Source organism: Melanotaenia boesemani, chromosome 17 (assembly GCF_017639745.1).
Source record: "Melanotaenia boesemani isolate fMelBoe1 chromosome 17, fMelBoe1.pri, whole genome shotgun sequence".
Classification (NCBI taxonomy): domain Eukaryota; kingdom Metazoa; phylum Chordata; class Actinopteri; order Atheriniformes; family Melanotaeniidae; genus Melanotaenia; species Melanotaenia boesemani.
This window is the reverse complement of record NC_055698.1, coordinates 19,064,018-19,090,359: the sequence shown is the minus strand read 5'-3', so window position 1 is coordinate 19,090,359 and position 26,342 is coordinate 19,064,018. Positions and strand designations below refer to the sequence as shown.

Sequence of the window (26,342 nt, the reverse complement as noted above, 5' to 3'; positions counted from 1 at the left end):
GTCATTCTTTATTTCACACCGTCTTTATAAACATACCTGACGTCAAGCTCCACTCTGCCCACCCCTGTAGTGTTGCCTGGCTGTAGCTACTGCTGTAATTACTGACAACGGTGAGGACTGAGGATTGAATGGAGTCAGAGCTCAGTCTAGTGGAAAATGGCGCAATAACATAATCAGCCAATTTAATCGGCCAGCCGATCAATTGATCGGACTCTACTACTGACTACTCAAAAGAGCTGAACTGGCCTATTGCAAAGTGAAACTCAATGACTTGCAATTCCTATAGGTAGGTCTGGATGGTAACTTTAGATTAAGGCTTGTTTTCAGTACTGAGGTGCTTGTGGGGATTGTGGGTATGCAGGACTCATTCAGTCAGTCTTTGCAAAGAGAAATTATATAAAGGCTGCGTTGTTTGTTTGCATGCAGATTGGGGAAGTAAGGTCTGAGCACAAATAGTCCCTCCAGATGCAAACTGAGATGCATACTAATGACATACATAGAGTTGTTCACAGGTGATTGGATCGCCCAGGATGCATGTTAATGCCAGTTGTTAACGGGACCTAGGAGTATGCTGACATTAACATTCATCTGAATACATATTTTGCCTTTACAGCTTCACAGAGCTGTTACTCTAAAACAAGACCCTTACCCTTTACACATACACATGATATACCAAACAGTTTCTTCCTGCCTATTTGTTGGTGACAAGAATCAAGGATCACCAATCAAGCTGAAAGCAACCTTATTTAAATGGAGAGTATAAAGCCAACTTTAAATTAGCAGCTTCCACATGGGAGCAATGTAAACTAATTAGACATGGTGCGTTCTTTTTTTTTAGTGTGTGTCTGTTTGTAGCCACTGAGACTAAACATTTCATAGCAGCTGGTATCTTTCTCTCTGTAACAAGTGCACCCGTATCAACAGCTCAAAGTCCCTCCCCATAAATAATAATGTAGCCTCATCAGGAGCATCCCATACGCCCTTTGTTCCTGAAATCTGATGCATCACATAAAGCATTCAGCAAACTGATTTCTCCATTATCAATACTGCTCAGTGTCAAAGTCAATGTACAGCCAACCTCACCATGAAATATTTTAGGGGATTTCTGACAGGTGCTTCATATTGAGACTTGCTTAAAGAAGTGCTACAGTACTGTCAGCTCTGAAGTAATGATGCTCAAAGGTCACAGTGTATCATTGATTTGAGGCACTCTTTATGACTGGCTCTAGTACTCTTGGCATGAAGTGCTTCCACAACTGTGTAAATATGGTAAGAAAGGAAAAAAAAGTAAACACTGGGTGAATAGGTTGAGATGGACCTGTTAGATGGCAGACAGAGCAATATCTGAATAGATGTAAAAATGGTGAATTTAGGAATCCATCAAGCAGCTCCTAGATCTTGAAATGAGAGCCAGGCTTTTTAGAGGGTATCAAAGCAGAACAAAGTTCAACAAGCTCAGTGGAAGGAAACTTGGACAGTCCTTCACTCACATGCACTATGATGAACACACTAACACAGGGAGTGATTGCAGTCAGTCATAGCTAAATTCTTGATATTTTTATTGGGAAGCTGCTGTGCTAAACCATGCTGTGGGTTATTCAGATGAATCGCTGCTCTGTTGCTTACTTTGTATCTCAGCTCCTTCACTTGTGTTGCAAAGCCTGTGTTACTGAAGTCAGCACCTACTGTGACTGAATTCCCCTCTCTGCATGGGTGTATGTTCACTCCATGTGTGTTTCCCTGTGTCTTCCTCTTCTCATTGCTCACCTTGAACCTTGTGCCCACTCGGTGTTGCTCATTTCCTACCGCCATGACCTCTGACACACACGTAAACATGCTCGTATACCGCAGAATAAAATTCCCCAATTTGCCATTGGACTGAGCCCAGGAGAAGCTCTAAAATTGTTCCACTTCAGTGACGACCCTCCAGGCGCATCTTGCTCACCTTCTATCCCTTTATTTATTTATGTTTCCTTCCCCTGCGGCCATAAATGGTGTATTTTCCACTTTTGTCAATACATATTGACAGCGTACAGAGAAACATAGAGGCAGGTGTGTTGATACACAGGTCGTTCAACTGGGCGACTAAGAGGGGTTGGTGAATGTTCTTGGGAAGGACAGCTTATTGCTTGGGAATTAACGGTAATAAAAATGGCAATGCTGTCAAAAGTTCATTTTCTCTTTGTCCGTTCACTCCATCTTCACCTTTTCTTCTTCTGGTTCTCCCATTTTCACTTTTTCTGACCAGGCTAATTGGAAAGATGAAGTCATTTGGCAAGGATTGTGTGGGTGTGAGGTTAAAAAAGTGTATTTCTCTCTGTAATGTAGCTCAGTTGTGATTATACTCTCTCTTTCTTCTTTTTATAATTTCTTCTCAGTCTTTAAGTTTTTTCACATTTCTCTCCATCTGTACCTGGTTTCTTGTTCACTCTTTTTCTTTATCTTTCACTCTCTCTTGTCTGTCCAAGGTCATTTGGCAATTAATATGTATGAATGATGTGTGTGTGTTTGCAGCAGTGTGCATAATTTGGTAAAAACAACAAAGTCACCATCACAGCTATCATTACCAGTGAAAAATGATGGGTTAGGGGAGGTTAAGCTGCTTTTCTGTGATACAATAAAATAGCCTGAGGTTGAGATGATAGTTTGTTCTACTTAGGTGCCCCCCCCCCCCCCCCCCCCCCGAAACTGACATCAGAATGCGGGAGTGAACTCTGAACTCATCACTGCCCACTAGTGGGTGAATTGACTTCATAACCATGGAAGTATAAACGGTGGCGACATATAGCAATGCTTGAAATGTATCTATTATGTACGTAAGGGAGCAAAACAGGACTTGCCACTGTGCAGGATGAGGTTACTATTGAATATGTGTGCACATGTGTAGTTTGTGTGTGGAATGTAAACGAAAGGTGCAGCTCTGCAGTAAAATAAAATTTTACCATTTTGGATGGTCAAATATTACAGTGCATGAATTTGAAAAAGTTGCCAGATATCCTTAGACAGCTGTTGCTACACCTTGGCTTCCCATCCATGCATCTTTCATGCATGGAAAACCTTATTCTTAGGTTATGGAATCTTTCACTAGAAGCTTTGCTTAAATCCTAATTATATTTCCCTGTTTACGCAGTGATACAACATTTCTATCTGAATGAACCAGTTTGAGATAAGCACTGGTGGGATAGTCCCAGTTCAGAAAGGTTCTCCTTAAAACACAGCAGATGAGCCTTAAATCATTCAGAAATTTTCTATGATTGGTCTTATTCCCTAATCCTAATTAGATGAGTTTAGTGTGTTGGGTTACATTTCAGATGTTTCATCTGATCTGACTTTCAGGACTTCACATATAAATTTCTTACATGGCCAAGTTAGATTACTTGAATGGGTCAGATTGGTCTCTGTTGTGTGGGAATCAGCCCACTGACCCATTCTCAGATAAACAGTAAAACAGAGTTAAAGACAGTTAATAAGACACTTAATACCACTGGATATACTGCAGGTATTAAGGATGCACATCATAATAACTTTTACTCTTCCCGCATTGTATCCTTTTCCCTCTTGCTTTCTCTTCCTTGGGCAGTGGGACGAGTTAAGGTTTCAGTGTCCTGGTTTCCACACCAGATTATGTGCAAGTGTGTGTGTGTGTGTTGCAGCTTGGTGTTTTAATTTCAACCTAAGGGGCCTTCCCATGACGACACACATGCTCTCTTCCTAACACACACTCTTGTGCAAGCATTCACATACATTCCTTTGAAATACACACTGACATGGTGCTTTACTGGTCAGCATGAAGTGGGTTACTACTTTCCAGACTCTCAAGGAAGGAAATATAATTTTAGATAAGAAAAATAACTTTGAACCCTGGAAATGCACATTTAGCTTTTTAATGAAGAATATGTATCACCTGAAAACGTTGGGGGGGGGGGGGACTCAAGGGATCAGGGAAATTATCCTACCCTCTTCAGACTTTTCATCACGAGTTGTAATATTCAGACATCACCAAGGGAGTTTCACATTTTTTGTTATGGATTGTCTGGTTCATGGGAATAAGAAGAGATTCAAGAGTGATGTCTAGGACTTGCGTATAAATATTGGAGAGTACAACATGCCCCATCACAACATAAATAGTCCCAGGAGAACTTTTATTCAATTACAAAAGGAAGAAAATACACAATATATCTAATCCTATCAAAATGATACATTTAAGGTTTATAAAAATGACTTGTTTGATAAAACACTAGCACACTTTTCTGGATATCAGTAGTTCAGATCCAAACACAAAGAAAAGAGAAACCCACATCCACACTAGTGCAGAACATACGCTCACAAACACCCCAGCTGTGATCACCAGGTCCATAGACTCCAGGTCCACATGCTGTTTATCAAAATTAGATCAGTGTGGAACAGTTTCCCTTTTTCTCTCTCTCTGATGCTTCACCTGCACGCCATGCAGCCCCCTGCTGATTGTTTACTTGTTATCAGGCTTATCCTAGAATGCATAACTGCAAAGTCCATGCGTCTGCAATCGTTTATCAAAATTAGATGACTAAAAATTGGATTCTGCTTAAGTGTAGTCCAGTCTGTGTTTTTGCTTTAAGTCACACAGATACTGAGACCATCACTGCTGCACAACAAAAGGTAGCAACTACAGTATTAACTAAACACAGGAAGCGTGAAAAGAGTGGCAGAGGGAGAAAAGCAGGCCGGAAAAGAGTAATCACAAAGAGTGAAAGGAAGAAAAGGGGGAAGTGGGCCACACACTGTGGCCTACGTGTGTGTGTGTGTGTGTGTTGGTGGATAGGAGATAGAGAGAGACAAAGACATTGACCTCGCTCTTCTTGTGTGTGAAGTAGAGATGTATGTGCGTGTGTTACAATGATGTCATCCTGCTCTGGTTTTTTTGTAGTTTCTCTATTTCTCATTCAGCTATTATTCTTCTTTACTTGTGCCTCTGCAAACAGAAGATGTGCACAAAGAAACACTTCCAGAATAAGATGTTTCTTATGCAACAGATAAATTGTAGTTTTACATTTCCAGCCCATATTTATAGACTAAGTTTATCCCCACACATATTAAACATGCATGTCAATCTTGCCATTTCTTCATAAGTTATTGGTTATGCTGCATCTTGCTCATACAGGAAGACAAAGATGTCTAAAAACTGACTGTCCGTATTAAAAGCTGCTGATAAAGAGTTTCAGGCCACCACTGTTAGACAAATTACCATCGTCATCATTATCGCAGTCTCCAAGGCCTCCAACACGAATCAATGACGAGCGATCATCACATTCTTTCAGCTTATACCATCACGTACAAGCCTAAGGCTGCAGGGATAAAGGGGTTGTTACACCTGATCTTCTTGGCAGGGGTGAAACTGATTCTCTTGTAGCAAGTCTGGCTCATCTGGTCAGGTTTATGACAGCTGATAATAAGTTTGACCATTTAAGCTGACCTCACAATACCACTATGACTTGGGAGCTAAAGTAGTTTTAAGTCAACTTTTTTAATAGTACCAGGTGTGTTTCCTCAAACACTGTTATCATGCCATATGTACTGTTTATTCAGAGCAGGGAATGCCCTTGCTAGTGTTATTGCAGTAAATGATTACAAATCCAGCATCTTCATACTCTGCTGCTGCTGCTCACTCTGCATACCTAATGTATTTGGATGGATTTTACTCTACAAGTTATCCCAATTTTCCCCCAGTTGCCAGCCTCTTATAGCAGCCTCACAGTGGAGGATTTCTTCCTGAAATTTGATGTGCTATAACTTCTTTCACCACAGCCTTTTAAAAGTAGATATCATTTGGATTATGCGGGGAAATCTGAGGCCTGCTGAAGCAAACTGTTGGAGCATTTCTGCAGGCTGCCATACGTGACCAAATTAAAAATCAACAGTTGGTTAATTGTTGAAATAAATAAGATGTATTGACATTTTTTAAACAAATTGTGCAACATCTCCTAAATTTCTTACCAGATTCACCTATTGGGTTTATGCTAGCTCACATAAAGGTGCAGCCTATCCCATTTTCTACAGTGTTATCATTATTTATTCTAATAATCCCTAAAAAGAATAATTAGCCTTTTGGTTGCTCGCCTTCAGAGTTGTGAGGGCAAGGCATTTTTGGAAGTTTATTTCCACATGTTTTTTCTATGCCTTAATGTTGCTGTCGTTTAAACAGGAAATTCAGCCTTTTGTTGTATGTTGTGGTTGTGCTGTGCCAGCATCTCCAACCCAAAACTACAGCCCAGAGGCTCAGTTCATAATGAATCTTCTAATTCCCAGTGACTTTTGCAGTTTTAATTTATTTAATTAGTTTTTGAGTCATTTCTATGCGCACATGCATTCAGATGAACAAAAATATTCTTTTAAAATGTCAGGATATCTTGGTATTTGTTTGCTTTAATAACATCATGGATTTCCATATGTTTATTCAGTCAACAACAAAATAGCGGTACCTGGTGGGGGAAGTCCGCGACATGCAGTAATCCTGCAAGTAATTCTGCCAAAACTTTGATGTATGTTTGGATCACTATCCTCCACTGCAAGGTGCGAGATATCTTTGAAGAATAGAGTTTCACTTCTTCTTAATCAGCTGTACCATAGAGGCAGGTGTCAATCACCAGAGTGGGCAAAAACCCTCGAACCCTATATTCTTACAATGCCAGTTTGAACCATCATTCTCTCTTCTGTTAGATGCCTCCTGTACATCTGTCTGTTACTGTCATTCAAATTTTTTACAGTCATCTACTTGAAGCATCAGCTATGTCTTGGCCCGCCTTCAAGAGTTTGGCCTTGTTTCTCCACCTGAGGTCTCTAGTTTGTCTGAACATTTGCTCACTGGAATCTTGTGTTTTGTTATTAAGCAAATTCTTTGTTGAACTTGCTCTTTTATTAACAGTATCTGCGTTTTAGAAAGTGAGCAATGAGTGTCACCTGCTTGCTTCATTCACACCTAACGTCTGTTTAATCGCTGCTTCAGTAGAAGGGATAAAACATAAAGCAAATCTGTAGCTCTGCAAAGGAATTTAAATTGTCAGTCCCACAAATAACCTAACATGGTTGAGATAGTGTCGAATCTGCCCCCCCCCCCTCTGTTTGTTTATCTTTCCCCTACAAATGGAATTAATTTCAATCCATCCAGCTTGAAATCATTGAAATGAAATCTAATCGGTCTATTAGGAGAAGTAATTTAAATTATAGTCCATAGATGGACTTCTGCAGTCATATGCATTAGCAGGCAAACTCACCTGTGCTAAGACTCAGAGGCAGTGGATGGTTGGCAGCACTTGCAGGAGGTCCCTGTTACATTAGTTTCAAATGCCTTCAGTGTGTCTGTGTGAGAACGGGGGAATCTTTATCTGAAATTATCCCTGTATCCTCCTACTCAGGTTCTGTTTCTTCTTCCCCTTTGTATCTGTATGTAAGACTGTGTGTGTGTGTCTGATCCATTGTATAGGATATTAGTCTTGGCAGTATGGAATTCAGTTAATTCCTCCAGCTAGTCTTCTCGCTTGATTAAATAATTGCTGATTTAATGCAAGTCAGTGTGCATACAAATGTATGTGTGTATGCATGTCAGTCTGTGTGTATGCATCTGTATGTTAAAAACAGGGCTGACTTGCTCCTTAAGTGAATTAAATGTAATTTAATTTTAAAAGACTTTGTTTCAAAAGCTCTCTTTTTTCTTTCTTTTTTTTAAATTCATTTTAGACCACAGGGTCTAGGTGCATTTTTCTTTCTTGTCTGTCCCTCCACCTCCAGTTTTTAAAAATGTTTTCTCCATGTTTTATCACTGTTGCAATTGAAAAGATTTGAAAGTTATTTGAATATTAACTGTTATCATCAGAAATGGACATGTTTCTGAGAGAGTTGATTTTTTTTTAGATGGATATAAAATCTTCTGAGATGCAGCAGCTCACATGTAGGCTTTAAGCTAGAGCTGAAAGACGTTACTACACATTGCTGGCAGATGCTGAAATACATTTGAAGGGCCCAGTGTTAGAACACGACCTAAACCTCTGGATGCATATCTGTTCCGGCCAGTTCCTTCTTGAAGATCCAAAAGACCACGCAGTGTAAACAGCTGGTATAACATCTGCAGATTTATGGCTTCAAGAGAATCTCAAAGTTGAATAAAAGCCACAGCTGAAGTGTTCAACCACTGTGCGGTTAAACCATATGTTAGATGTTTAAAAAGCATTTTACATTTTACTTATAATTTATTAGTACATTTTATAAGGAGAGTCACAAAAAGCCACTGAAAACAACCCTAAATTTGGTTTGAGTTTAAAAAAAAAAGCACTGTAGCCCATTTCATGGGAAGTTGGCGAAGCAGTAAAAACTCTTAAAAGGAAAATAAAAGCACATTTTAAATCAGAGTATTGATACATAGATAGCTTAAATGTAGCCTCTTTTCAGAGTGCTTGCTTTCTCCAACCAACGGCAGTCGGGTTGTGTTGCCGTGTTTATGCGTTCTTCCATTAAATTTAACACCACAAGGGACCGAAAGGCTTTCTGCTAGAGCTGTTTGTGTATTAGAGCAGAGAGTGACCCAACTGATTGTGAAAGCTATTACACCAGTAAATGGTTTATATGAAGCGTCACCTGTGTAGATTTTACTCTTAATTCTTCTTGGCATTTTTTTATAAACATCACGAGACCAAGAAAAAGCTGCTTATACTGTCAACCTCTGCGTTTTAGTTCTTAAGGATTCATTTCTCTAGACTACCTTTTAACTTCTCAAGAGTTTCATATCGGTACTTCAGTAAAACCACAAAAAGAAACACATTATTAACCACTGAAAAATCTGCATGGATACCAGATAAGGCTTTAAAATCATATCATGGCGAATGACAACTAAAGGAGCAGACTGGTGGTTCTCACACCAGCACTTAACAAGGCTTGCTTGAGCTTCTTCCCACTCCCTTTGAGTATCTTATGCAACATAATTGTTGTATAGTAATATTGGATTATTCAGCATGTTCAAACAAATCACAGAATCACAAGGCGGATATCTCAACACAGAAGGCAGCTCACTGTGTTGCTGGCATTTCAACTGAAGATGATGCTGCTTCAGATGCAAATTTGTGCATCTAGTAAAAATACATTCACAGATCGCTGCTACATAGTTGGCTAGCTAGATTTTAGCTGCCTAGCCAGATTGGCTGGTGGGCTAGATGGCAAAGCACTCTATATTCTATATTGTTTTATTGTTAAAGAAGCACTGCATCCATCTTGCTTCCTACCTTGAGCAAATATAAGTCAGTCCAATGTTGACTCAGCCACGGTGGACTGTAAAATGGATAGTGTGTTGATATCCAGTTGCTGGTGTGTGATGCGGTGCATAAAGCAAAAGTCTGAAGTATCATGTGGTCCCAGGCAGGAACCCGAAGTTGTGAAGGGTTTCTCGGCCCCGGGACGCTGCTGGACAGCTACAGGAATGAACATAATACATGTCACTGTGCCATCAAAATAAGTCAGAAACACGCTTAAGGCTGTCTTTAGGGTTTTTCGTTGTGTTTTGTTTTTTTCTTTTACATTGTCATGATAACAATAAATTGTTTCCAGGCATGGTCCACTGTCAGCTGTTCTCCAACTTGTTTGTATCACCTGAACTTGAAATCTAACTATAAATCTTAAGGTTTCTTCAGTAGCATTAAATAGAATTTTCTGACCACTGAACATCTCAGAGTTTTAAATGTCTTTTTTTCCAATGTGTGCACTGCCAGTGTGTGTGTGTGTGTGTGTATGTGTGTGTCAGGGGGCGTTATTGGTGGTGCCGACTGAACAATTATAGGCTGCAGATAAATAGATGTCATTAAGACTCTGAGCCCTAATTACCCACAGCCCCTTTCTGCAGGCTGGGGTGAGTGGGAGAGGCCAGGTATCTGTAATAAATCAACAAAACATACACTGATTCACACGCAGTTTGTTTCCACACACCAGCACAGAAACTTTGTTGACTGAGATACCACGACAGGTATGTTACAGTACTTAATGCTCAACTGTATGTTTACACTGAGCTGTGTGTGTCTGTGTGTGTACAGAAGAGGCACAAATATCAAGCCAACCAGGTGATGACTGAAGAGGAAGTTGGAGATCATGAGCCAAATGCTGTGTGTGGCTGTGCGGTCTATTTCTGTACTTTCCTGTGTAACAGACACCTGAACCACTACCTCAGAGACACACGTACACTCTGTACTATCATCGTAGCACAAGTCCAGCCACTGTATCTCTAACACACACACGTTTTTTGGATTACAGCCTCTCATCCAAATCTAGCTTGCCTTCATTAGCCAGTGGAAGCAAATGTTTTCAGGTGTGTGTGTGTGTTGCAGTGAGGGGCAGCTGTGGGGCCATATGTGAGTGATTTGGATGCTCGGAGGGAAACTGAATTCTGATGACAGACGCACTGTTTGGCTTGCAACACTAGACACACATATACATGCGCATACACAGACACACACAGGAAGTGCACATCAATCAATCACCTGGCTCTGTCTCTCTACATGTGGTGACCGTATGGTGTGTGTGCACCATACACACACACACACACACAGAGGCACACACTCACTCCGACTCAGTGTGCCACTGAGGATTCGGTCATGTAAGCATTCTTCTGTCTGATGTCAGATGGTTGAAAACATGTGTTCCACAGAGACTCTGGTAAAATTAACTCAGGTGTTTATAACATGCAGCATTATTGGAAACGGGATGGTTTATAATACACACATTAAAAGCGAGAAACAAAGGTTTTTTTGCAGGATAAATACACAAAAGTGCACTTTCTTTCAAATTGGTGCCTGTTGAGTTTGTGATTCATCAGGTTCCGGCAAACTCTCCAACTTCATCATGTAGCATTTAAATTTAATCTCTTCACAGCTGCAGCACCATCTTCTTCTTCACATTACAAATTCTGCTGTCCGCACGTGATCAGGCCGTGCAGATGAAGTATGCTCATGTCTGTATGTTGCTTTTAGAGGACACACAAGAGTGCTGTGTTTCTTGCATTGCATTAGATTGCAGAAATAAACTAAAAAGAGCTGCATTCGCCAGACTCTTGTGGGTATAGCTGGCAGCACAAAACAGATGCTCCGTGGAAGAGCTTGTAGTGGCTCCATCTGTAGCTCTGAGACTGCAGAAAGCCTGATTGAAATGAGGCATTCTTCTGTGTTTTCCTCTAGAAGTGAATGCATTGCTCCTAGCTGTGTTATAAACATAAAACAACAAGCGGCCGGCACTGACAGAAGAAGGTCCTGACAGGAAAAGTCCAGGATGGAGGGAAGAGGAAAAAATCAGACTGACACTAGAATGAAATGAACACAGAATGTGTGAAATTTAGATTTAACTTGGTGGGTATCATTAATTTATGGTACACATTTTTGCAGATGTGCATTATATAAGGTTGATGGAAGTGACGAAAAATAGTTTGCATGAAAGTTTTTATGCTCACTTTAGGGTATTTTAGTTTTTTTCTTTGAGAGGCAGAATCACCTGTTTTCAGTTGTCATGCTGAACAGCTTTGTCACAATGAGTCACTATCAGCTGGTTCTTCTTTTAGTGAAGAAACACAGCATAGTTAGTTGAAAATAATTACTAGACATTTTCATTTTTCCCTCAGAATTTAGTTTATCTTTTTCCTCAGATTTCTGTTTCTTGATCATAACTACTAACCATGTACAACATAGCCTGTAACGCCACCTGCTGATGACGCTACACCAACTTCTGTCCAAACACCAAACAACTCTGAAGCGTATTTATTTTTTATTAGCCCACTAAGGGAAATTATAATGTAATATATACATTGATAATAAATATAATTTAAAAGTTTGTTTTAAATGGCTTTGCCCATGGATGGAAACATAGCTAATACTCCATTTCCTGTTCTTATGGTTGAGAACAAGAATGGAAAGGCTGAAGAAAGGAGAAGACAAGGGAAAGGAACAATGATTAGATTTAACTTAAAGACAAGAGAGAGAGGATTGGCTAGACATTTACAGACGGGGAGAAACAAAGTCATGGAGTAGAAAGATGAGGTACGCTGTCCTCTCAGGGTCAAAAAGGTGGCGAGTAGGGCCAAAGACTTAATGGGATGGAGAAACATTTTGATTGGCTCATTACTGTGATGGAGCACATTGGTACCACAATTGACCTTTTCACCCCCACCCCTCCATCCCCACCACCCCTCCATACACACACTACCTTTTCATGCACCACTGTACTGTGAACTGCAAAGGTGTGGATATGAAAACACTTTCACTAATACAGTAAAAGTCAAAGAAAGTCTGGCCTGCAATGTGCCTGCTGCAAGGCAGAAAGCCGATGCAAGTCTCCTCATGTCTTACAAGTCATATTTGACAAAATTACTAGGCAATCTCAAGAGTCATTTACATTTAGGTTTATTCTCAGATTTATTTGGGTTTTTGTTATTTTTTTTTAAATAAGTATGTTCTTTGGAGTGAAGATCACAGCGGGGAAGAGAAATGTTTTCAGTAGGGTTTCCTACTTGGCATGAAAAATGAGAGCAGTCATCTATCAGCCAGCAAGCCACACTGTTCTTTGTTTCCATTGGTCTTTTAACCTTAACTATAAGTCACTTTGTCTTAAGTGGTGTGAACATTAAAAAGGATCAAAATTAAGTTTACATACTCTGGATTATTTTCCTCTACTTTCTCTCAATTGCTTGACATCCCTGTCATCCTCACAGTATCTTTCTATTGTTATCTCTGTTTTTACTTTCAGTCTCTAATGTTTTCTGTTCTCTCTCCGCAGCGGCGCAGAGGTAGTGGAGTTTTCTGTGCAAACTGTCTCACCACCAAGACATCGCTGTGGAGGAAAAACGCCAACGGGGGCTATGTCTGCAATGCATGTGGGTTATACCAAAAACTGCATTCGGTAAGTGATTAACAGACAGGCGAGCCAGTACATGCTCACACTGTAGGATGTCTACACTAAACTGAGTAGCAACAGAAGTTTGGTGGGTTCAGATAATACTGTGAGGACTTCCTGGCACTTCAATTAATTGGTTTGAGTCCTATTTAAAAGACAGGGACTACTTTGTGTCTATAGGTAATTATAAATCTGAGCAAACCAAAATAACCGTGGGGTTCCCCAAGGCCTCATCATTGGGCCACTGCTGTTCAACATCTACATGCTTCCATTCGCTCAAATTATGACAACAACTAAATATGTTACAACAATTATGCTGGTGACACACAAATCTACATAACCAACTCACGAGGAGACTACAGTCCGATCCAACAAAGATTGGATGTGCCAGAACTTCGATTCAGTTAAATGAAGACAAAACTGAAATAATAGTTTTTGGAGCCAAGGAAGAAAGATATTTTTAGCCTTTTTTTGCCCTTTTAAAAATGTCTGTTTAAAGAAAAGAACCAGAATACTCACTAAAGTTGTCTTTTCACATGTATGCATATTAGTCTAATTAGTAAATGCCTTATTTGCCTTGTCTCTAAATATTGATTTTTCGTTTCTTTTTTTTCTTTTATTTATGTATATAATTTGCTTAAAAATTCTGCTTAGCCCATTTAAACCCCTTCCCATATTTTAAATGTTTATATTGAGATTTTTCTTTTCTTTTTTTTTTAAGAAATTATTGATGGCTACATTTTAATAATAATGTCTTCTTAAAACATTTTTTAAAAAGTTTCCCTTCTGTCTGCTGATTTATGGGCTTAACTGTTTTCTTTAATCCTTGTTTTATCCAATCTTTAGATTTTAACTCTGGAAATGAAAGCAAATTGTCTAATTTGCATATTTGATCAAACTTGCACTACTAATAAATATTAGCCTTTAATTGCTGGTTAGAATATTCCCTCAAGTTTTTTCTAATTAAACTATAAGACAGCACTGTGATCTCAGCAAGTGAGGTGAAATTTTTGTCATCTAAAGGCCGTTAGATCCTCCACGAGAACAGAAAACTGTTGTTGTTCTCTAGGCTACAACAACAGAATAACGTCATTTTGTTCTTGTGATCGTGGTGTGGGAGTTCTACGGCTTGTTCTAAAAACATCAGCCGAGCAGAACGTTCATGGTAATAGGGTGTCTGAGAAAAATTGTGTTATTGTTTAGAAATTTTTCATTTCCACTTTTCCACTGATGCAAAAGATTCAACGTTGAATGGATAGTTTTAAGGAGCAGTACGAAAAGTACGAAATGGGCACAACACACGGCCCTTACAGACACCGACACTACAGCATGCACAGCTCCACCTTGCCACGGACAAAGTTTCTCATAAAGAATGAAATCTGAAAGTAGGAAAGTTTCTCATAATGCGTGAAATGACCGAACCAATTGTACATTACACATAAAGAAACAGACAGCCCTCCCCGTCCCCCACTGTGTATTAAGCTTCTCACGAAGTATGAAAAAACTAAGCCAAAACAAACTTTTCTTATTTTTTTTTCTTGCCCCCCGGAGAGCAAGAACAAAGTTCTTTTTTTTCGCGGAGTATGTAACAAGCTTTACAGAAATTAATTTGAAGTGCCAACTCCATATCCACTAATAATAAGAGACTCACAAATGTAATGTCACCATTTATGGAGCACTGTGTTTTAGTACATTCACAGGGTGGCTTTGACCACTAATTATCATTCCCCCCGGGTGGCTAATTAGCATACTATGCAAATTAAATGGTGCATAATGCAGTTAAATTCCAGCTTCTGTTTTGTGAATCCTGCTGTGGAAAAGTGGCATTGTTGAAAAGCCTGCTTCATAAAGTGAATATAATATAATGGAAGGAGTCGAGTTTACGATCTAAGCCTGAGGAAAGTCAGTGGAAATCCCAAATTTAATTAAACAGCGTGAAGTGCAGCTTAGATAAAGACTCAGTCTGTAATATATTTGACTTTAGAATATCAAGCTTATTCATTTCAGACATGCTCCGAAGGTATTTAACGCGACTCTGTGCTTTACATATCACTGGCATTAAAACAATGTGGTACTTTTGATGTACCAGATTCATGTTCACACAGTTTTTAAGCTTAGCTCGTAAAAAATTCATGGCAATGTTTTGTTGTGAAACAACATGGTGTAAATAAATACATCATGTTACAACATCCTACAATTATCAAATGGAGCCTTAAAGCTTTTAGAGGGTGACAAGAAACTTTCTTCCTTCCTGCCCCTGCAGATGTCCTTGGTTCAACCCGTTCATCTCATCATGTTCCAGCTCCCTGTATTCTTGGCAGTCTTCACGGCAACCATATTTTATATCCCATAATAAAACTTTTATACGCTCTACACACATTATTAGAGGGGGATAGCAGCTAGTAAAACACTTGAGTCTTAGAGGGGAAGAGAGAGTTATGAATAAAGAGGCAGAAAAAGGTAGAAGGAGAGTAAGGAAGGAAAAAAGACAAATAAAGGCAGAGAAAGGGTTGGAAGGCAAAGAGGAGAAAATAGAGGCAGAGTGAGATAATAAAGTTTGGGGGGTGTATAGAGAAAGAGAGAAAGAGATAAGGAGAAAATGCAGAGAGGAGCACTGGAAAAGAGAAGTTGGAAAACAGATAAATAAATCAGGAGTTTTGTCTACCAGCAGTAACCAAGCCCAAGTATTGTACTAATTCAACACTAAAACCATAAAACTGAGCAGCATTCCTTCTGCCACGTTTGGTTTGAGTATCTCACACAGGATTTAACGAGGACTGCAGCGAATGATTATTTAAGTAATCAAATATTTTATCAGTTATCCTATGTAATCAAGTATTTGGATAAGAAACACTTTTGTCTTATTAAATATCAGTTACGATTTAAAAGAGGAAAAGAACAGCCCTCTTAACATGAACCAGTCACTGGTTCATTTTTCAGAAAATGCAACAATTTACTGAACATAAAAAAAATAGTGCTTGTAACAGCCATAAAAACCAATTTTTAAATAAAACATCTTTGTCTTCAGAGCAGAACTTAGCTCACACGGAATAACTTAAGGGTATTAATACAATTTAAAACTAAGAAGTAAATTAGAATAATCTTTACTTTCTGTCTTTGTGGAAAGTTTTGAATTTGTATTTGAATGATTTTTTTTTTTTTAGTAACTAGCCTTTACATATGGCCACAATTAGGATGGGTGATGTGGCTAAAAACATTCTTGTGGTACAGAAAGAGCAGAAGTTGGAGCCCAATTAACTTTTTATATTTTTAATATTAATATATGTTTAATATTACTTTAGAGTTAGCTCCTTGGAATGAAGGTGTAGTTTAGAAGTGGGTCTCCAGTGCCTTCTTTCTTTTTTTGTTTTTCTCTTTGTTAATGACCTTCCTCTCACTCCTGCTTCTGCACACCACTTCCCCTCGTGGTTTAGCTCACCTCTTTGTTTATTCCTCTTTAGCTGGAAACACAAAAATCCCTTAGAGAATATGAGTGTCAGCGTTATAATTTTGTCATCGTTTAGAGTGTCACTGGTCTCAATGATGTAATCTCGTTTTGATATTGATCCACGTGTCTGAACTGTGTGTGAAAGTCATCATTTAGACAGCTCCCTAGTGAACAGTAGACACTGTTAGCTGTCTGCCTGCTGAATGATGACACCTGTCCACACGTGCATTAGTAGATTGCTGAATCAGGGTCAGATCTTTATTTATTTATTCATTTTTGTACTTATCAATTTGCGCACTTAAGCATTGGAGACTTTTCACACTAATCTTTGGATTACTTATGAATGATTTTTCTTAAATATCTACAGGAGCGGCTCTGTTATACCAGACACACTCTACACCAAAAGTGACAGACTTTAACCTTCTACCTGCATACAGACAGTTGTTTTAATGTAGGCATTTACAGTAATGTAGGCTTTCCCCGTAATGCAACAAGAATACACATAAACAGTGACAAACTCCTTCAACTCATTTATTTTCCCCCTTTATTCCTAGTTGTCATAAATAATCACACAAATAATCACAAATTTAATTAAATGGAGCAGTTACATCAATTCAGTTACACAACTAAAGAGTTTAAAATCACTACTTTGGAACTATGTGGGCAATCTTTCAACCTGGCAGATTGAATAAAATTATTTAAGCAACTTTGACAAGCTTTTGAACTTGACTGCATCCCGAGGTTATGATTCATTATGCATGTTTAGTTGTTTAATAATCACTGACTCTGTAGTGTTTATTTAACTGTCGGGAAAGAAACTCCTAATTTGTTTAGAAATGTATTTTGGCTGCTGGAGTGGAAATGGAACAAGTCATGAGTATTAAAGGAGTTCTGTGTTCTGGATGTAACAGAAGTTGGTTTTAAAATGAATATGTATTATAAAACTTGACCTTTCTATTGACTTTGAAAGAGACAGACTGTTTTTTGCTGTAAAATGAAACTTCAAGGAACAAAGTTCTCCTGCATTTACATAAGATGTAAGTGCTCCCCCTTGTGGTCAGGGCAAAAACTGCAGCCAGTAGTTCTCTCCATTAGTGAGAGATATGCTACTACTGGCTGTTTTTAACTGACCAAAGTTGCCTATACATTAAAAAATAAATAAAAACTTATCAATAAAGTTAAAACTGATTTTTTTTTTTTTTTTTTTTCGTTTTCTTTCAGACACCCAGACCCCTGAACATCATTAAGCAGAACAACGGGGAACAAATCATCCGACGGCGAACCAGAAAACGGCTCAACCCTGACTCGCTGTCATCTGAAAACCCCGCCCAGAAACAACAGCGAATCACCAGCGAGGAGCGCATGAACGGGGAGGAGTCAGACAGGAGCTGTTCATCTGTGAAAAACCAGCAGCCTTCACCGCGTTCGCGCTCACCCCGATCCACTCAGGCTTTCTTAGCCAATCAGACGCTGGAGATCCACAGACGCATGCCTCCTCTCCTCCTCCCCTCCCACCCCGCCTCAGCCATGGTAGCTGAGGGCAATGGGGGCATTACAGAGGGAGGGATGACATCAAAAGTAGAAGGTGGGAAGGGAGGAGGGGGATCAGAAAGAGGAAGTCCTATTGAAAAGTATATGCGTCCATCCAAACCTTCTAGTTATTCTCCTCCAGGTTCACCGATTGAAAAATATCAATATCCTCTTTTCTCGCTGGCCCATCCATTAACGGTCTCCCCTGATTTTAAGCCTGATGTGGATTGGATTAGATTGTTGACCAAGTATAACATGGCAGCCACCTCTGGGTTCCCTGGTAGTATCAGTAATCTAAGCAGCCCTGGCAGCCTTGGAAATAACACCCACTATCTTGGTACAATGGTGACTCCGGTACAGCATCCCCAGCAAAGTTACACGGTGCCTTACTGTGCCTCTCCCTACTCTCCTCTTCCACCTCCTCCAGCCCCTCCTCACTACCCACCTCCTCCTCATACCCAAACCTCGTCCTCTTCATCACTAGAAAATGATGCTCCTTTGGATCTTGCAATAAGACAAAGAGAGAGTGCCTTGAACACACATATGTCAACAAATGGCGCCGAAAGGAAAAGACAGGAGTCGCCTCTAACTGAGACACTGGGAGGGAAGTGGAAGGAGGAGGAGGAGAGGACAGATGAAGGTGGGAACACAAGTGAGGTGGGGAAGGATGAGAAAAATAATTTGACAAAATGTCAGTCAAATGTCGCGTCAAATCGCACAAAGGTGGAAGCAGCCACGCAGGACGACCTTACCAATCGCTGCTCCCACTGCGGGATCTACTTCCTAGACGAGGTTATGTATGCCCTGCACATGAGTTGCCACGGCGACAAGGGACCATACCAGTGCAGTTTTTGCCTCCACGTGTGTGCGGATCGTTACGACTTCACCACACACATACAGAGGGGCTTACACAGGTACACAGACAAAATGCCACAACAGACGGGTCACACGCAAGACGGCAAAACTCAAATGTCTGATCACGAGTGTCAAGATGTGACTTCAGAGCAAAAAGATGGAGAAATCACATGTGATTGTGATGATGTCATAGGAACGTGTAATGACAGCCAAGCAAAGGAAAACACAGGCAGCGATGCCGGTGACAGCGGAATGGCAGCTGAAAAGGAGGAAAGTCGAGAGCAGCAGGGTGAAACAAAAGAGGAATCAGGAAGCACAGATATCAAAGATGACATCACTAAAACAACAGAAGTCATGACAGAGTCTCAGAAGTTAGACGGGATCACAGATGGAAATTAAATGACATCTTTGACTCATGTAAACCTTTAAAAACGTGTTATTGGATAAATAAGCTCTATGCCTTCATGTTCCGTGAGGCTAGCTCATGTCTAAATGGGCTTATCCTGGGCACTAAATGGAACGCATCCTCATGCTGGAAGCACTCCGCTGTCAAACGGTCAGAAAAATCATTGCAGGACCCAGCTGAACTACAGCAGAGGTAGTCTGGGGAAACGGCCCAAATCCTTTGTTGAGTAACGGTCACTTGACAGTCCTGTGGCAAGAAGTCAGCAGGGTGCGAGCATGCAGCTGAAATCACCTTTTATAAACAGCCACTTCATGTGCTTTCCATATAAGAGGATTGGAAGCTGGACTGAAAGTCAGACTGGTCTTTTTTTAGGAGGTTTGAGGAGTTCAGCACTTGCATAGCCATAGTACAGCAAAAAAGAAAAACAACAAAAGAACAAAACACTTTGTGATGTTCAAAGAAGCTGGTCCAAACTAGTCTCACATGTCATTCAGATGGTTTTATTTCATCCCCACCAGATCTGATCTGGTTTGATCAGCTGAGTTCTTGCCCATTGCCTGTTTTTCTTTCTCTCTTTGTAAATTGCCTAAACAAAAAAAAAAAAAAAAAAAAGAACAATCAAGTCATGATTATTTGACCCGGTTTGTTTGAAACCGGTTTGGGCTGCGCTGCAGTTCAGTTGTAACAACCTGATCGGTTGTTTTTTCTTGTGCCCTCGCTCTTTTTAAAACGGATCAAGCTTCCAGATCAATGCAAAATCACCATCACCGCATGGTGGCTGAAGACTGCTCGGGCTCGATATGACCCTGCCTTTTTGAAAACTGCCTAAAGCCGGTTTAAGTCCAGACTGAAATGATCTTCATCCATTTGGATCAACTAAGTGACTTTATTTTCTACCTTCCTCTGTGCCATGATACTAGCTATGTGCCTGGCTGCCTGCCTAATAGAACAACCATCTATTAACCTGCTTAACATTTATAATAATAATAATGGTAATTATTATAATAATAATAATGATGATGGTGTTATCGTACAAAAATGCAATTTGCTACACTTATCTTATTTTGTAAAGAAAAATAATGCTTTTTTGCAGGAAATGGTACTATAAAAAATTAGACATTTTGAGTGTTGTTTTTTTTTTTGTTGTTGTTTTTTTTTTTGTCTTTGTTGTTTGCGTTCTTAATGAGACTTGTTGATAATAGCCGTCTAACAGCAATGGTACAACAACAGAGGGGGTTTGTGTGCACGTTGCGTAATTGCATTTACAGAATGTGAGTGAGGATCAAAGGCTTTGTCCGTCCCCAAATGATGATGTAAACATAATGAAGGCTTGTGCTAAGCTTCTCAGTCCTCAGGGGTCACACGTGTTGCACACCAACCCGCCTGTTTCACAGCATGTGAGACATCTTTACATGTTGTATGGTCTATTCAGTGGTTTATAGCATGTTACATTGTTTTCCAACATATGTGTTTTTTATTTGTTAATAGGTCAACATGTGTGTAGTAACATTTTTTTTCTTAGTGTCTAGATATTTTTAGGTTATAAAGTTTTATAGAGAAACTTAGGAGCTTAGGGAGTAAACCCCTAAATTTTATGGAAAGGATCAACTTGTTTGGGTGAACTGTATAAACTCTGTACTGACTCTACAGAGCTTCTTGCCTACAGTGTTTTATCTCATGTTGCGGAGAGTTCAGTAGGTTGCCTCTATGTAGCATGTTAGCATCTGCAAAATGCATTTTCTTTTCTAGTCATGGGAAATTTTTTCATGTTAAACCTGAAAAAAACTGAAAACCATCAGAAGACATTATGAAGTAACTTTGTTTTTTAATTCATTGAAGTAAAATTACCACGTTTCCAACTCTACCTGATTAATCCCTTATATTTCCCATTAGTTGTTTTCAATCCATCGTTTACACATAGTCGCAGAAAAGCCCTACAGTTATCCTATTTTATGTTAACTTTTAGAGTTGAGAGTCCTTAAAAAGCATCTTTAGCCATCTTGAGACTCCTCCAGCCTTGCTGCCTTAGTTGCTAGAAAACAAAATAAAGGGACTCCTTTGAAGGATTGTATAGATGGAGTTGGAAAAGATGCAAGGACAGAGCTAACGAATGAGAGGAAAAAATATTTTTCTATGCTTATCCAAAAGAACAGAATGAAAAATGTTCCGCTCAGTGCCTGGTTACCTGTTGTGTTTTCTTCAGACATGATTGTTTTGTTGTTGTATTGTGTCAGGCAGAATCATTTTTTGTACTGGTTTTCAGGCATCTACCGATTTTACAAACTATATGATTGGTCAAACTTATTATGTTCAGTCTCTGGACAAATATCCATTTTTTGTTGCTATTACAACAGCTCTTCACTAGTTAGCTTTTTTCCCCACTTGTATGTATTTATGTGCACTACGTATGAAAAATGTGGAGGCTCAGCTGACATGAGGCCAATACTTCGTGTTTGATAAAATCAGAGCGTTGACATACAGTCATGTCATCAGTGTCCACATCTTGGCAAAGGTGATGCAGGCTGGTCGACAGTAAGCTGTCAAGCAAACTTAATAACCAGCTAATAGATCTGTTGACAAATCTCCGAGTACCACACACACACCAGGACAGCTTCTTTGTCCACACCCTGGCTGGACTCTGCTCGGCACCATAACCATAACTTGAAACTATTTTCTCCACTAAATGTAACGTTGGTTAAATGAAGAGAATATCAGGAAATAATGTTTCTTGAGTCCAAAAAAGATTAAATATAATTAAATTGAATCAATAATGTATTAAAAAAGACCAAAAAAAGCTAATTCGGTCTCCTGTGTGAAATGCTACAAGAAGAAATAGCCCAACTTCTGACTAAAATAACCAGGAGCGCCGTTTCCATGTTCATACTTGCAGTTTTAACCAAAAGCAGTCTTTGACATTAGAACATCTTGAATACTGTTATTTGAGGGATGATTTGTCATTGTTTATAAAAGCAAAGTACATATTTTCTTTTAAAGTACTGACATGAAAGCTTAACATGTACACACAGTCAGAATTTGTCACCTTCAAGTCCTGAGATAGAACAAAACACTTTTTTCTCATAATGTTTAAAATCATGTTTGAATTTGGGCTCAAAAAGTTCACTATTTAGCTATTTTGTCCGAGTAACAAGTGAAGGCATCTAAGTTCAGTTTGGAACATGGTTTAAATATTATTTACTTCTGAAGTTTACCCTTTATTTGTTGAACTCATTCCCTTCATCAAAGCAATGTTGGAGTCAGTAATACGCATATATTTATGCTAGAATTGCTTTTATTATTAGCAATGCATTATGCTAATGTATACTGATTTTATAATTGGATCTTTTGGTACCTCTTTAGGGGCTGCTAGTGAAGTAAATACTGTTTACATTTGTAAATGTAGCAAAACAAAAAAAAATGGATAAATTAATGCAACGATATATTTCAAGACAAAGAAATATATGAACAGATTGGGGTATTGGAGGAATTTGATGAGGCAAACTGATGGAAAAAGTGCATCTGTGTTAAACCCCACCATCCTGTTTTTGTTTCAGTCGTCCCTCCATGTCTGTGCATACCTCTTTTTTATTTAGATAGATGGGAAATGATTTTGAGACAAGATTGAGAGTTATTCAAGTATTCATGTTCTGGACTTTTCTGCTGATGTTGACTCTAATCAACTTCTAGTATGTTTAAAATGTTTTGTCTTGCTTTTAGATTGACCACTTTTCCAAGAGGATTGATGTTTGATAAGACCATAATTACTTCTTATAAGAAAAAAGATTATTAAAAAAGCATTTGGAAGGAAACAGTGTCATCTTAATCAAATTGCTTTTGTAGAAAGACCCTGATAGCAACCTGAAAGTGGAACAAACATATTTTATGATGAAATCTGGTCAGATTTATCGAAATTGTCCCATCTGCATGTATCTTTCCCATTCATTTACCAGCTTTGTCTGCATTACCCACAGAAGCCATTTAAACTACCACATAAATAGATGTTCAAATCAAAATGACTGTTGGAGAACATTTTTCTACTTCGAGGTTGCGGTGATGCAATGATGCTAGGGAATCATGTTCTGTCGAACACGCGTGACATGGCCTTGTTTTACTTCAGTGATGTGTATGCTTTAGGTTCGATGGCGTTTCAAGTCAGTGTTTACATTGGGAGGCCTTAACAAGTGTCTTACTTTTTGTCTTTGTGTTATAGAAAATGATGCTGTTGCTTGCACTCCACTTAAGTTCTTTTGTGCCAAGGAAGGGACAGTACACACACACACACACACAGTGGTACGAAGTGAGTGTACGTTTGGGAGTGTACAGTGTTTAACCAAGGCCAGTTTATTATTGGCTGAACACATGCATGCACACACATTAATTATGTACTTTTAATCAGTATATTTTAGTAGGATTTTGTCTCTGTTCATTTGAGCGGCTTTTATAGAAAAGATTTTGGTTTTTTTTTTTGGTTTTTTTTTTTGGTTCTCTCATGTTGTACTTTATTCTGCTACTTTTCTGTATGTCATTGTTTTTAGGTTTCATTTCTTGCAAAATATTTCAACATATTTTGACAGCCAAGAAAAGTTTGTTACACAGCTAAACTTGAAGAATAACGTTAATGATGATGATAATAATTAATAAAAGTAATAACAAACATTCTCAAAACGGGCAATGTGTCTTTTATTCAAAATTGGTTTAATAAAGAAACGAGAGGAAAGTGTGTGTGTGTGTGTGTTCTTGTAATCCTCCGTAGAAGCTGCGGCCTGGTGGGGATAAGTAAATCCTCATCATGAAGAGTGGGTTCTGATCTGAGACGAGCTGGGAACTTTGGGTCAGAGTGACACAAGTCTGGAGGCTGCAGGTTAATTAGATGTACATAAATCTTTTATCCCAAGTCAGGCAAATGTTTGGAGAAAAGGGACCATTTTAAACCTTCAAACCATCCTCCGCCTGGGCTGTGTGATTGTAACTATAATCTCCACGTCATTGATCTGTTTCTCTTTTGATCTGTTCTTTAATTCCACCTACCTGATTTCTTTTTCTTTCTCCTACACTTGACAGATGCATCAGATTTTTAACTCTTTTTTTTCCATCTTAGAAAATGCATCACAGTTCAAACTGTAACTAAAGATGGATTCCCTATAATTTTGGTGACCTGGGATCTTTCAGTTTTCACTTCAGCAGTAAATAGCAGGTGGTGTTTTTTATTTGTACCTTTTTTAAGCTTTGCTACCAAAGTAAAATGTAATAATTTCCCACTCATCAAGCATGGATTTTAGAGAGACTGATTACCACCTAATAAGCAGACTGAAATATATGAGGTTGTCAGCAGCACAGGAGAACCACATGAGGCTGCACTGTAACCATTTTCTTCGTGCCTTAGACTTCCAATACAGTTCTTGAGACCTGTTAACGTGCAAAAATATTCACATGACTGTTCAGATGTAAAGTGCATCACTGATCGACAAGAAGCTGCAGGGAATTGGCTGATCAGTTTGTGAGATGGTGCAGAAACAATCTCATCTTAAAAATAAACTAAACCTAAGAGAAGATTTTGGGAGGAACAGAAATAAGGAAAACACTATTTCCAGTTTGGGAGAAGAGTTGGAGGATGACTACAAATACTTTGGAGTTCAGCTGGACAACATGCAGACTAGGCTGGAAATGCAGCACTGAGGCATCTACAAGAAGGGACAAAGCAGATTCTACTACTTGAGGAAGCTGAGATCTTACAATGACTGCACCAAGATGTTGCATATCTTTGATAAGTGTTGTGGAAAGTGTAATATGCTGTGCAGCAGCATCAGAGCCAAAGTCTAAAAAAAAAAAAAAAAAACCAGTGCAGGAGGTCATTCTGGCCAGCAGCCTTCACCCTGTAGGAAATATTGATTTTTGAAAAAGGAGGAAAAAAAACTACTACTACATTATAATTTTTCTTCATGGATGAAGAGAAAGTATTTTTGATTTATTAATTTATTTTGCTAACATAAAATATGAGATTCTAATCTAAGTGTTGATGATTTTTGACATGTGTCCGCCTCCAGGTCCAAATGTCAGCTTTGCAAAACGACAGTCATTAAACTCACATTAAAGCCAAGGCAATTAGTTAAGCTATCATTCAGGGTCATATGGTGATATTAGGGCACCATTAAATGAGTGTTATGGTGTATAATGACCACAACATATTTTAATTTTCATAGAGAAACAGCCGCTCATTTACCAGGCTGCCATTACAACCAGAGGCTTGGTTCTCATTTGAGAACCTGTTTTAATCTTCCAACAACCCTCCTTTGTGTCAGGATCTTTGACAAACTTAATCAGTGCGGCGGTGCTATCTGCCAGAAGACAAAAAGCCTCTAATCTTTGCTCTCTATTATGTTTAGCAATATCAATTTATCTTTGTGCTTATAAAATGAGCGTTGATCAGCGTTGATTAACTCTGCCTTTGAACTTGCAGGAAAATTATGTAGCAGCAGGATGCCATTTATATCCGCGAGTGTGTGTCTGCATTGAGAGCCTACGAGTGTGAGATGATTGGCCACAGAGTTGGTTTCAAACCGGAATATCAAACACCCTGGTGTCAGCTGGAGAGGTCAACCCGCAGACACATCCTGCAGTACATAATTATGAACCTGCTCAAGGCAAAAGAGATTCAATCTATGAATAAACATTAAAATAAAAAGGAATGAAAAAGATATTTGCCCCATATGGATACTATGCATCAAATGAAGGTTGCAAACGCTGAATGTGTTCTCTGTCAGCTTGGCTGTATCTCTTTTTAAACATCTCACAAACAGCAGTTCAGTTTATTGAAATTCATGTTTATGTATGAGTTGCACCGATGACAGGATGTTTGACTTTGTGTGTGCTTAGCAGGAAGCCTCAGACGTGTGTGTTGATGTGTAGAGACCTATAATAAAGCTGTTGTAGGTTTTTGGATATGTTTTTATAAGGATCACAAGCACCTGACATTATGAAACAGTTAAGAGTTTATATTCTGGCAAATAGGTCAATGACAGATGCAAAGATTATACCCTCTGGGCTGAGGCAATGAAAATACTGAAGAGTAAAGCAGCATCAGATGCTTTGGGGTCTGAGACCTGACTCAGGAAAAGATAAGATTAGATGGAGGAAAGATGAGCTTCTGGAAGCCGAGCAGGATTTCTGCCTCTAACCAACTCTCAAACCTTAATTCCTGATGAAAGCATAATTAGA

At 39.0% G+C, this 26,342-nt stretch overlaps 1 protein-coding gene across 4 annotated transcripts in view; it reads left to right on the top strand.

The window, feature by feature from the left end:
* The window catches only part of trps1 (trichorhinophalangeal syndrome I), a 115,355-nt gene extending 91,572 nt beyond the window's left edge, over positions 1–23,783 (top strand). For all 4 annotated transcript variants that reach the window (XM_042012606.1, XM_042012609.1, XM_042012608.1 and 1 more), the window contains 2 exons: positions 12,775–12,897; positions 17,561–23,783. In XM_042012606.1, the coding sequence (XP_041868540.1) occupies positions 12,775–12,897; positions 17,561–19,123 (1,686 nt within the window). In that variant the 3' untranslated portion in view covers positions 19,124–23,783. The remainder of the gene's footprint in view (positions 1–12,774; positions 12,898–17,560) is intronic.
* Positions 23,784–26,342: the final 2,559 nt, after the last annotated feature.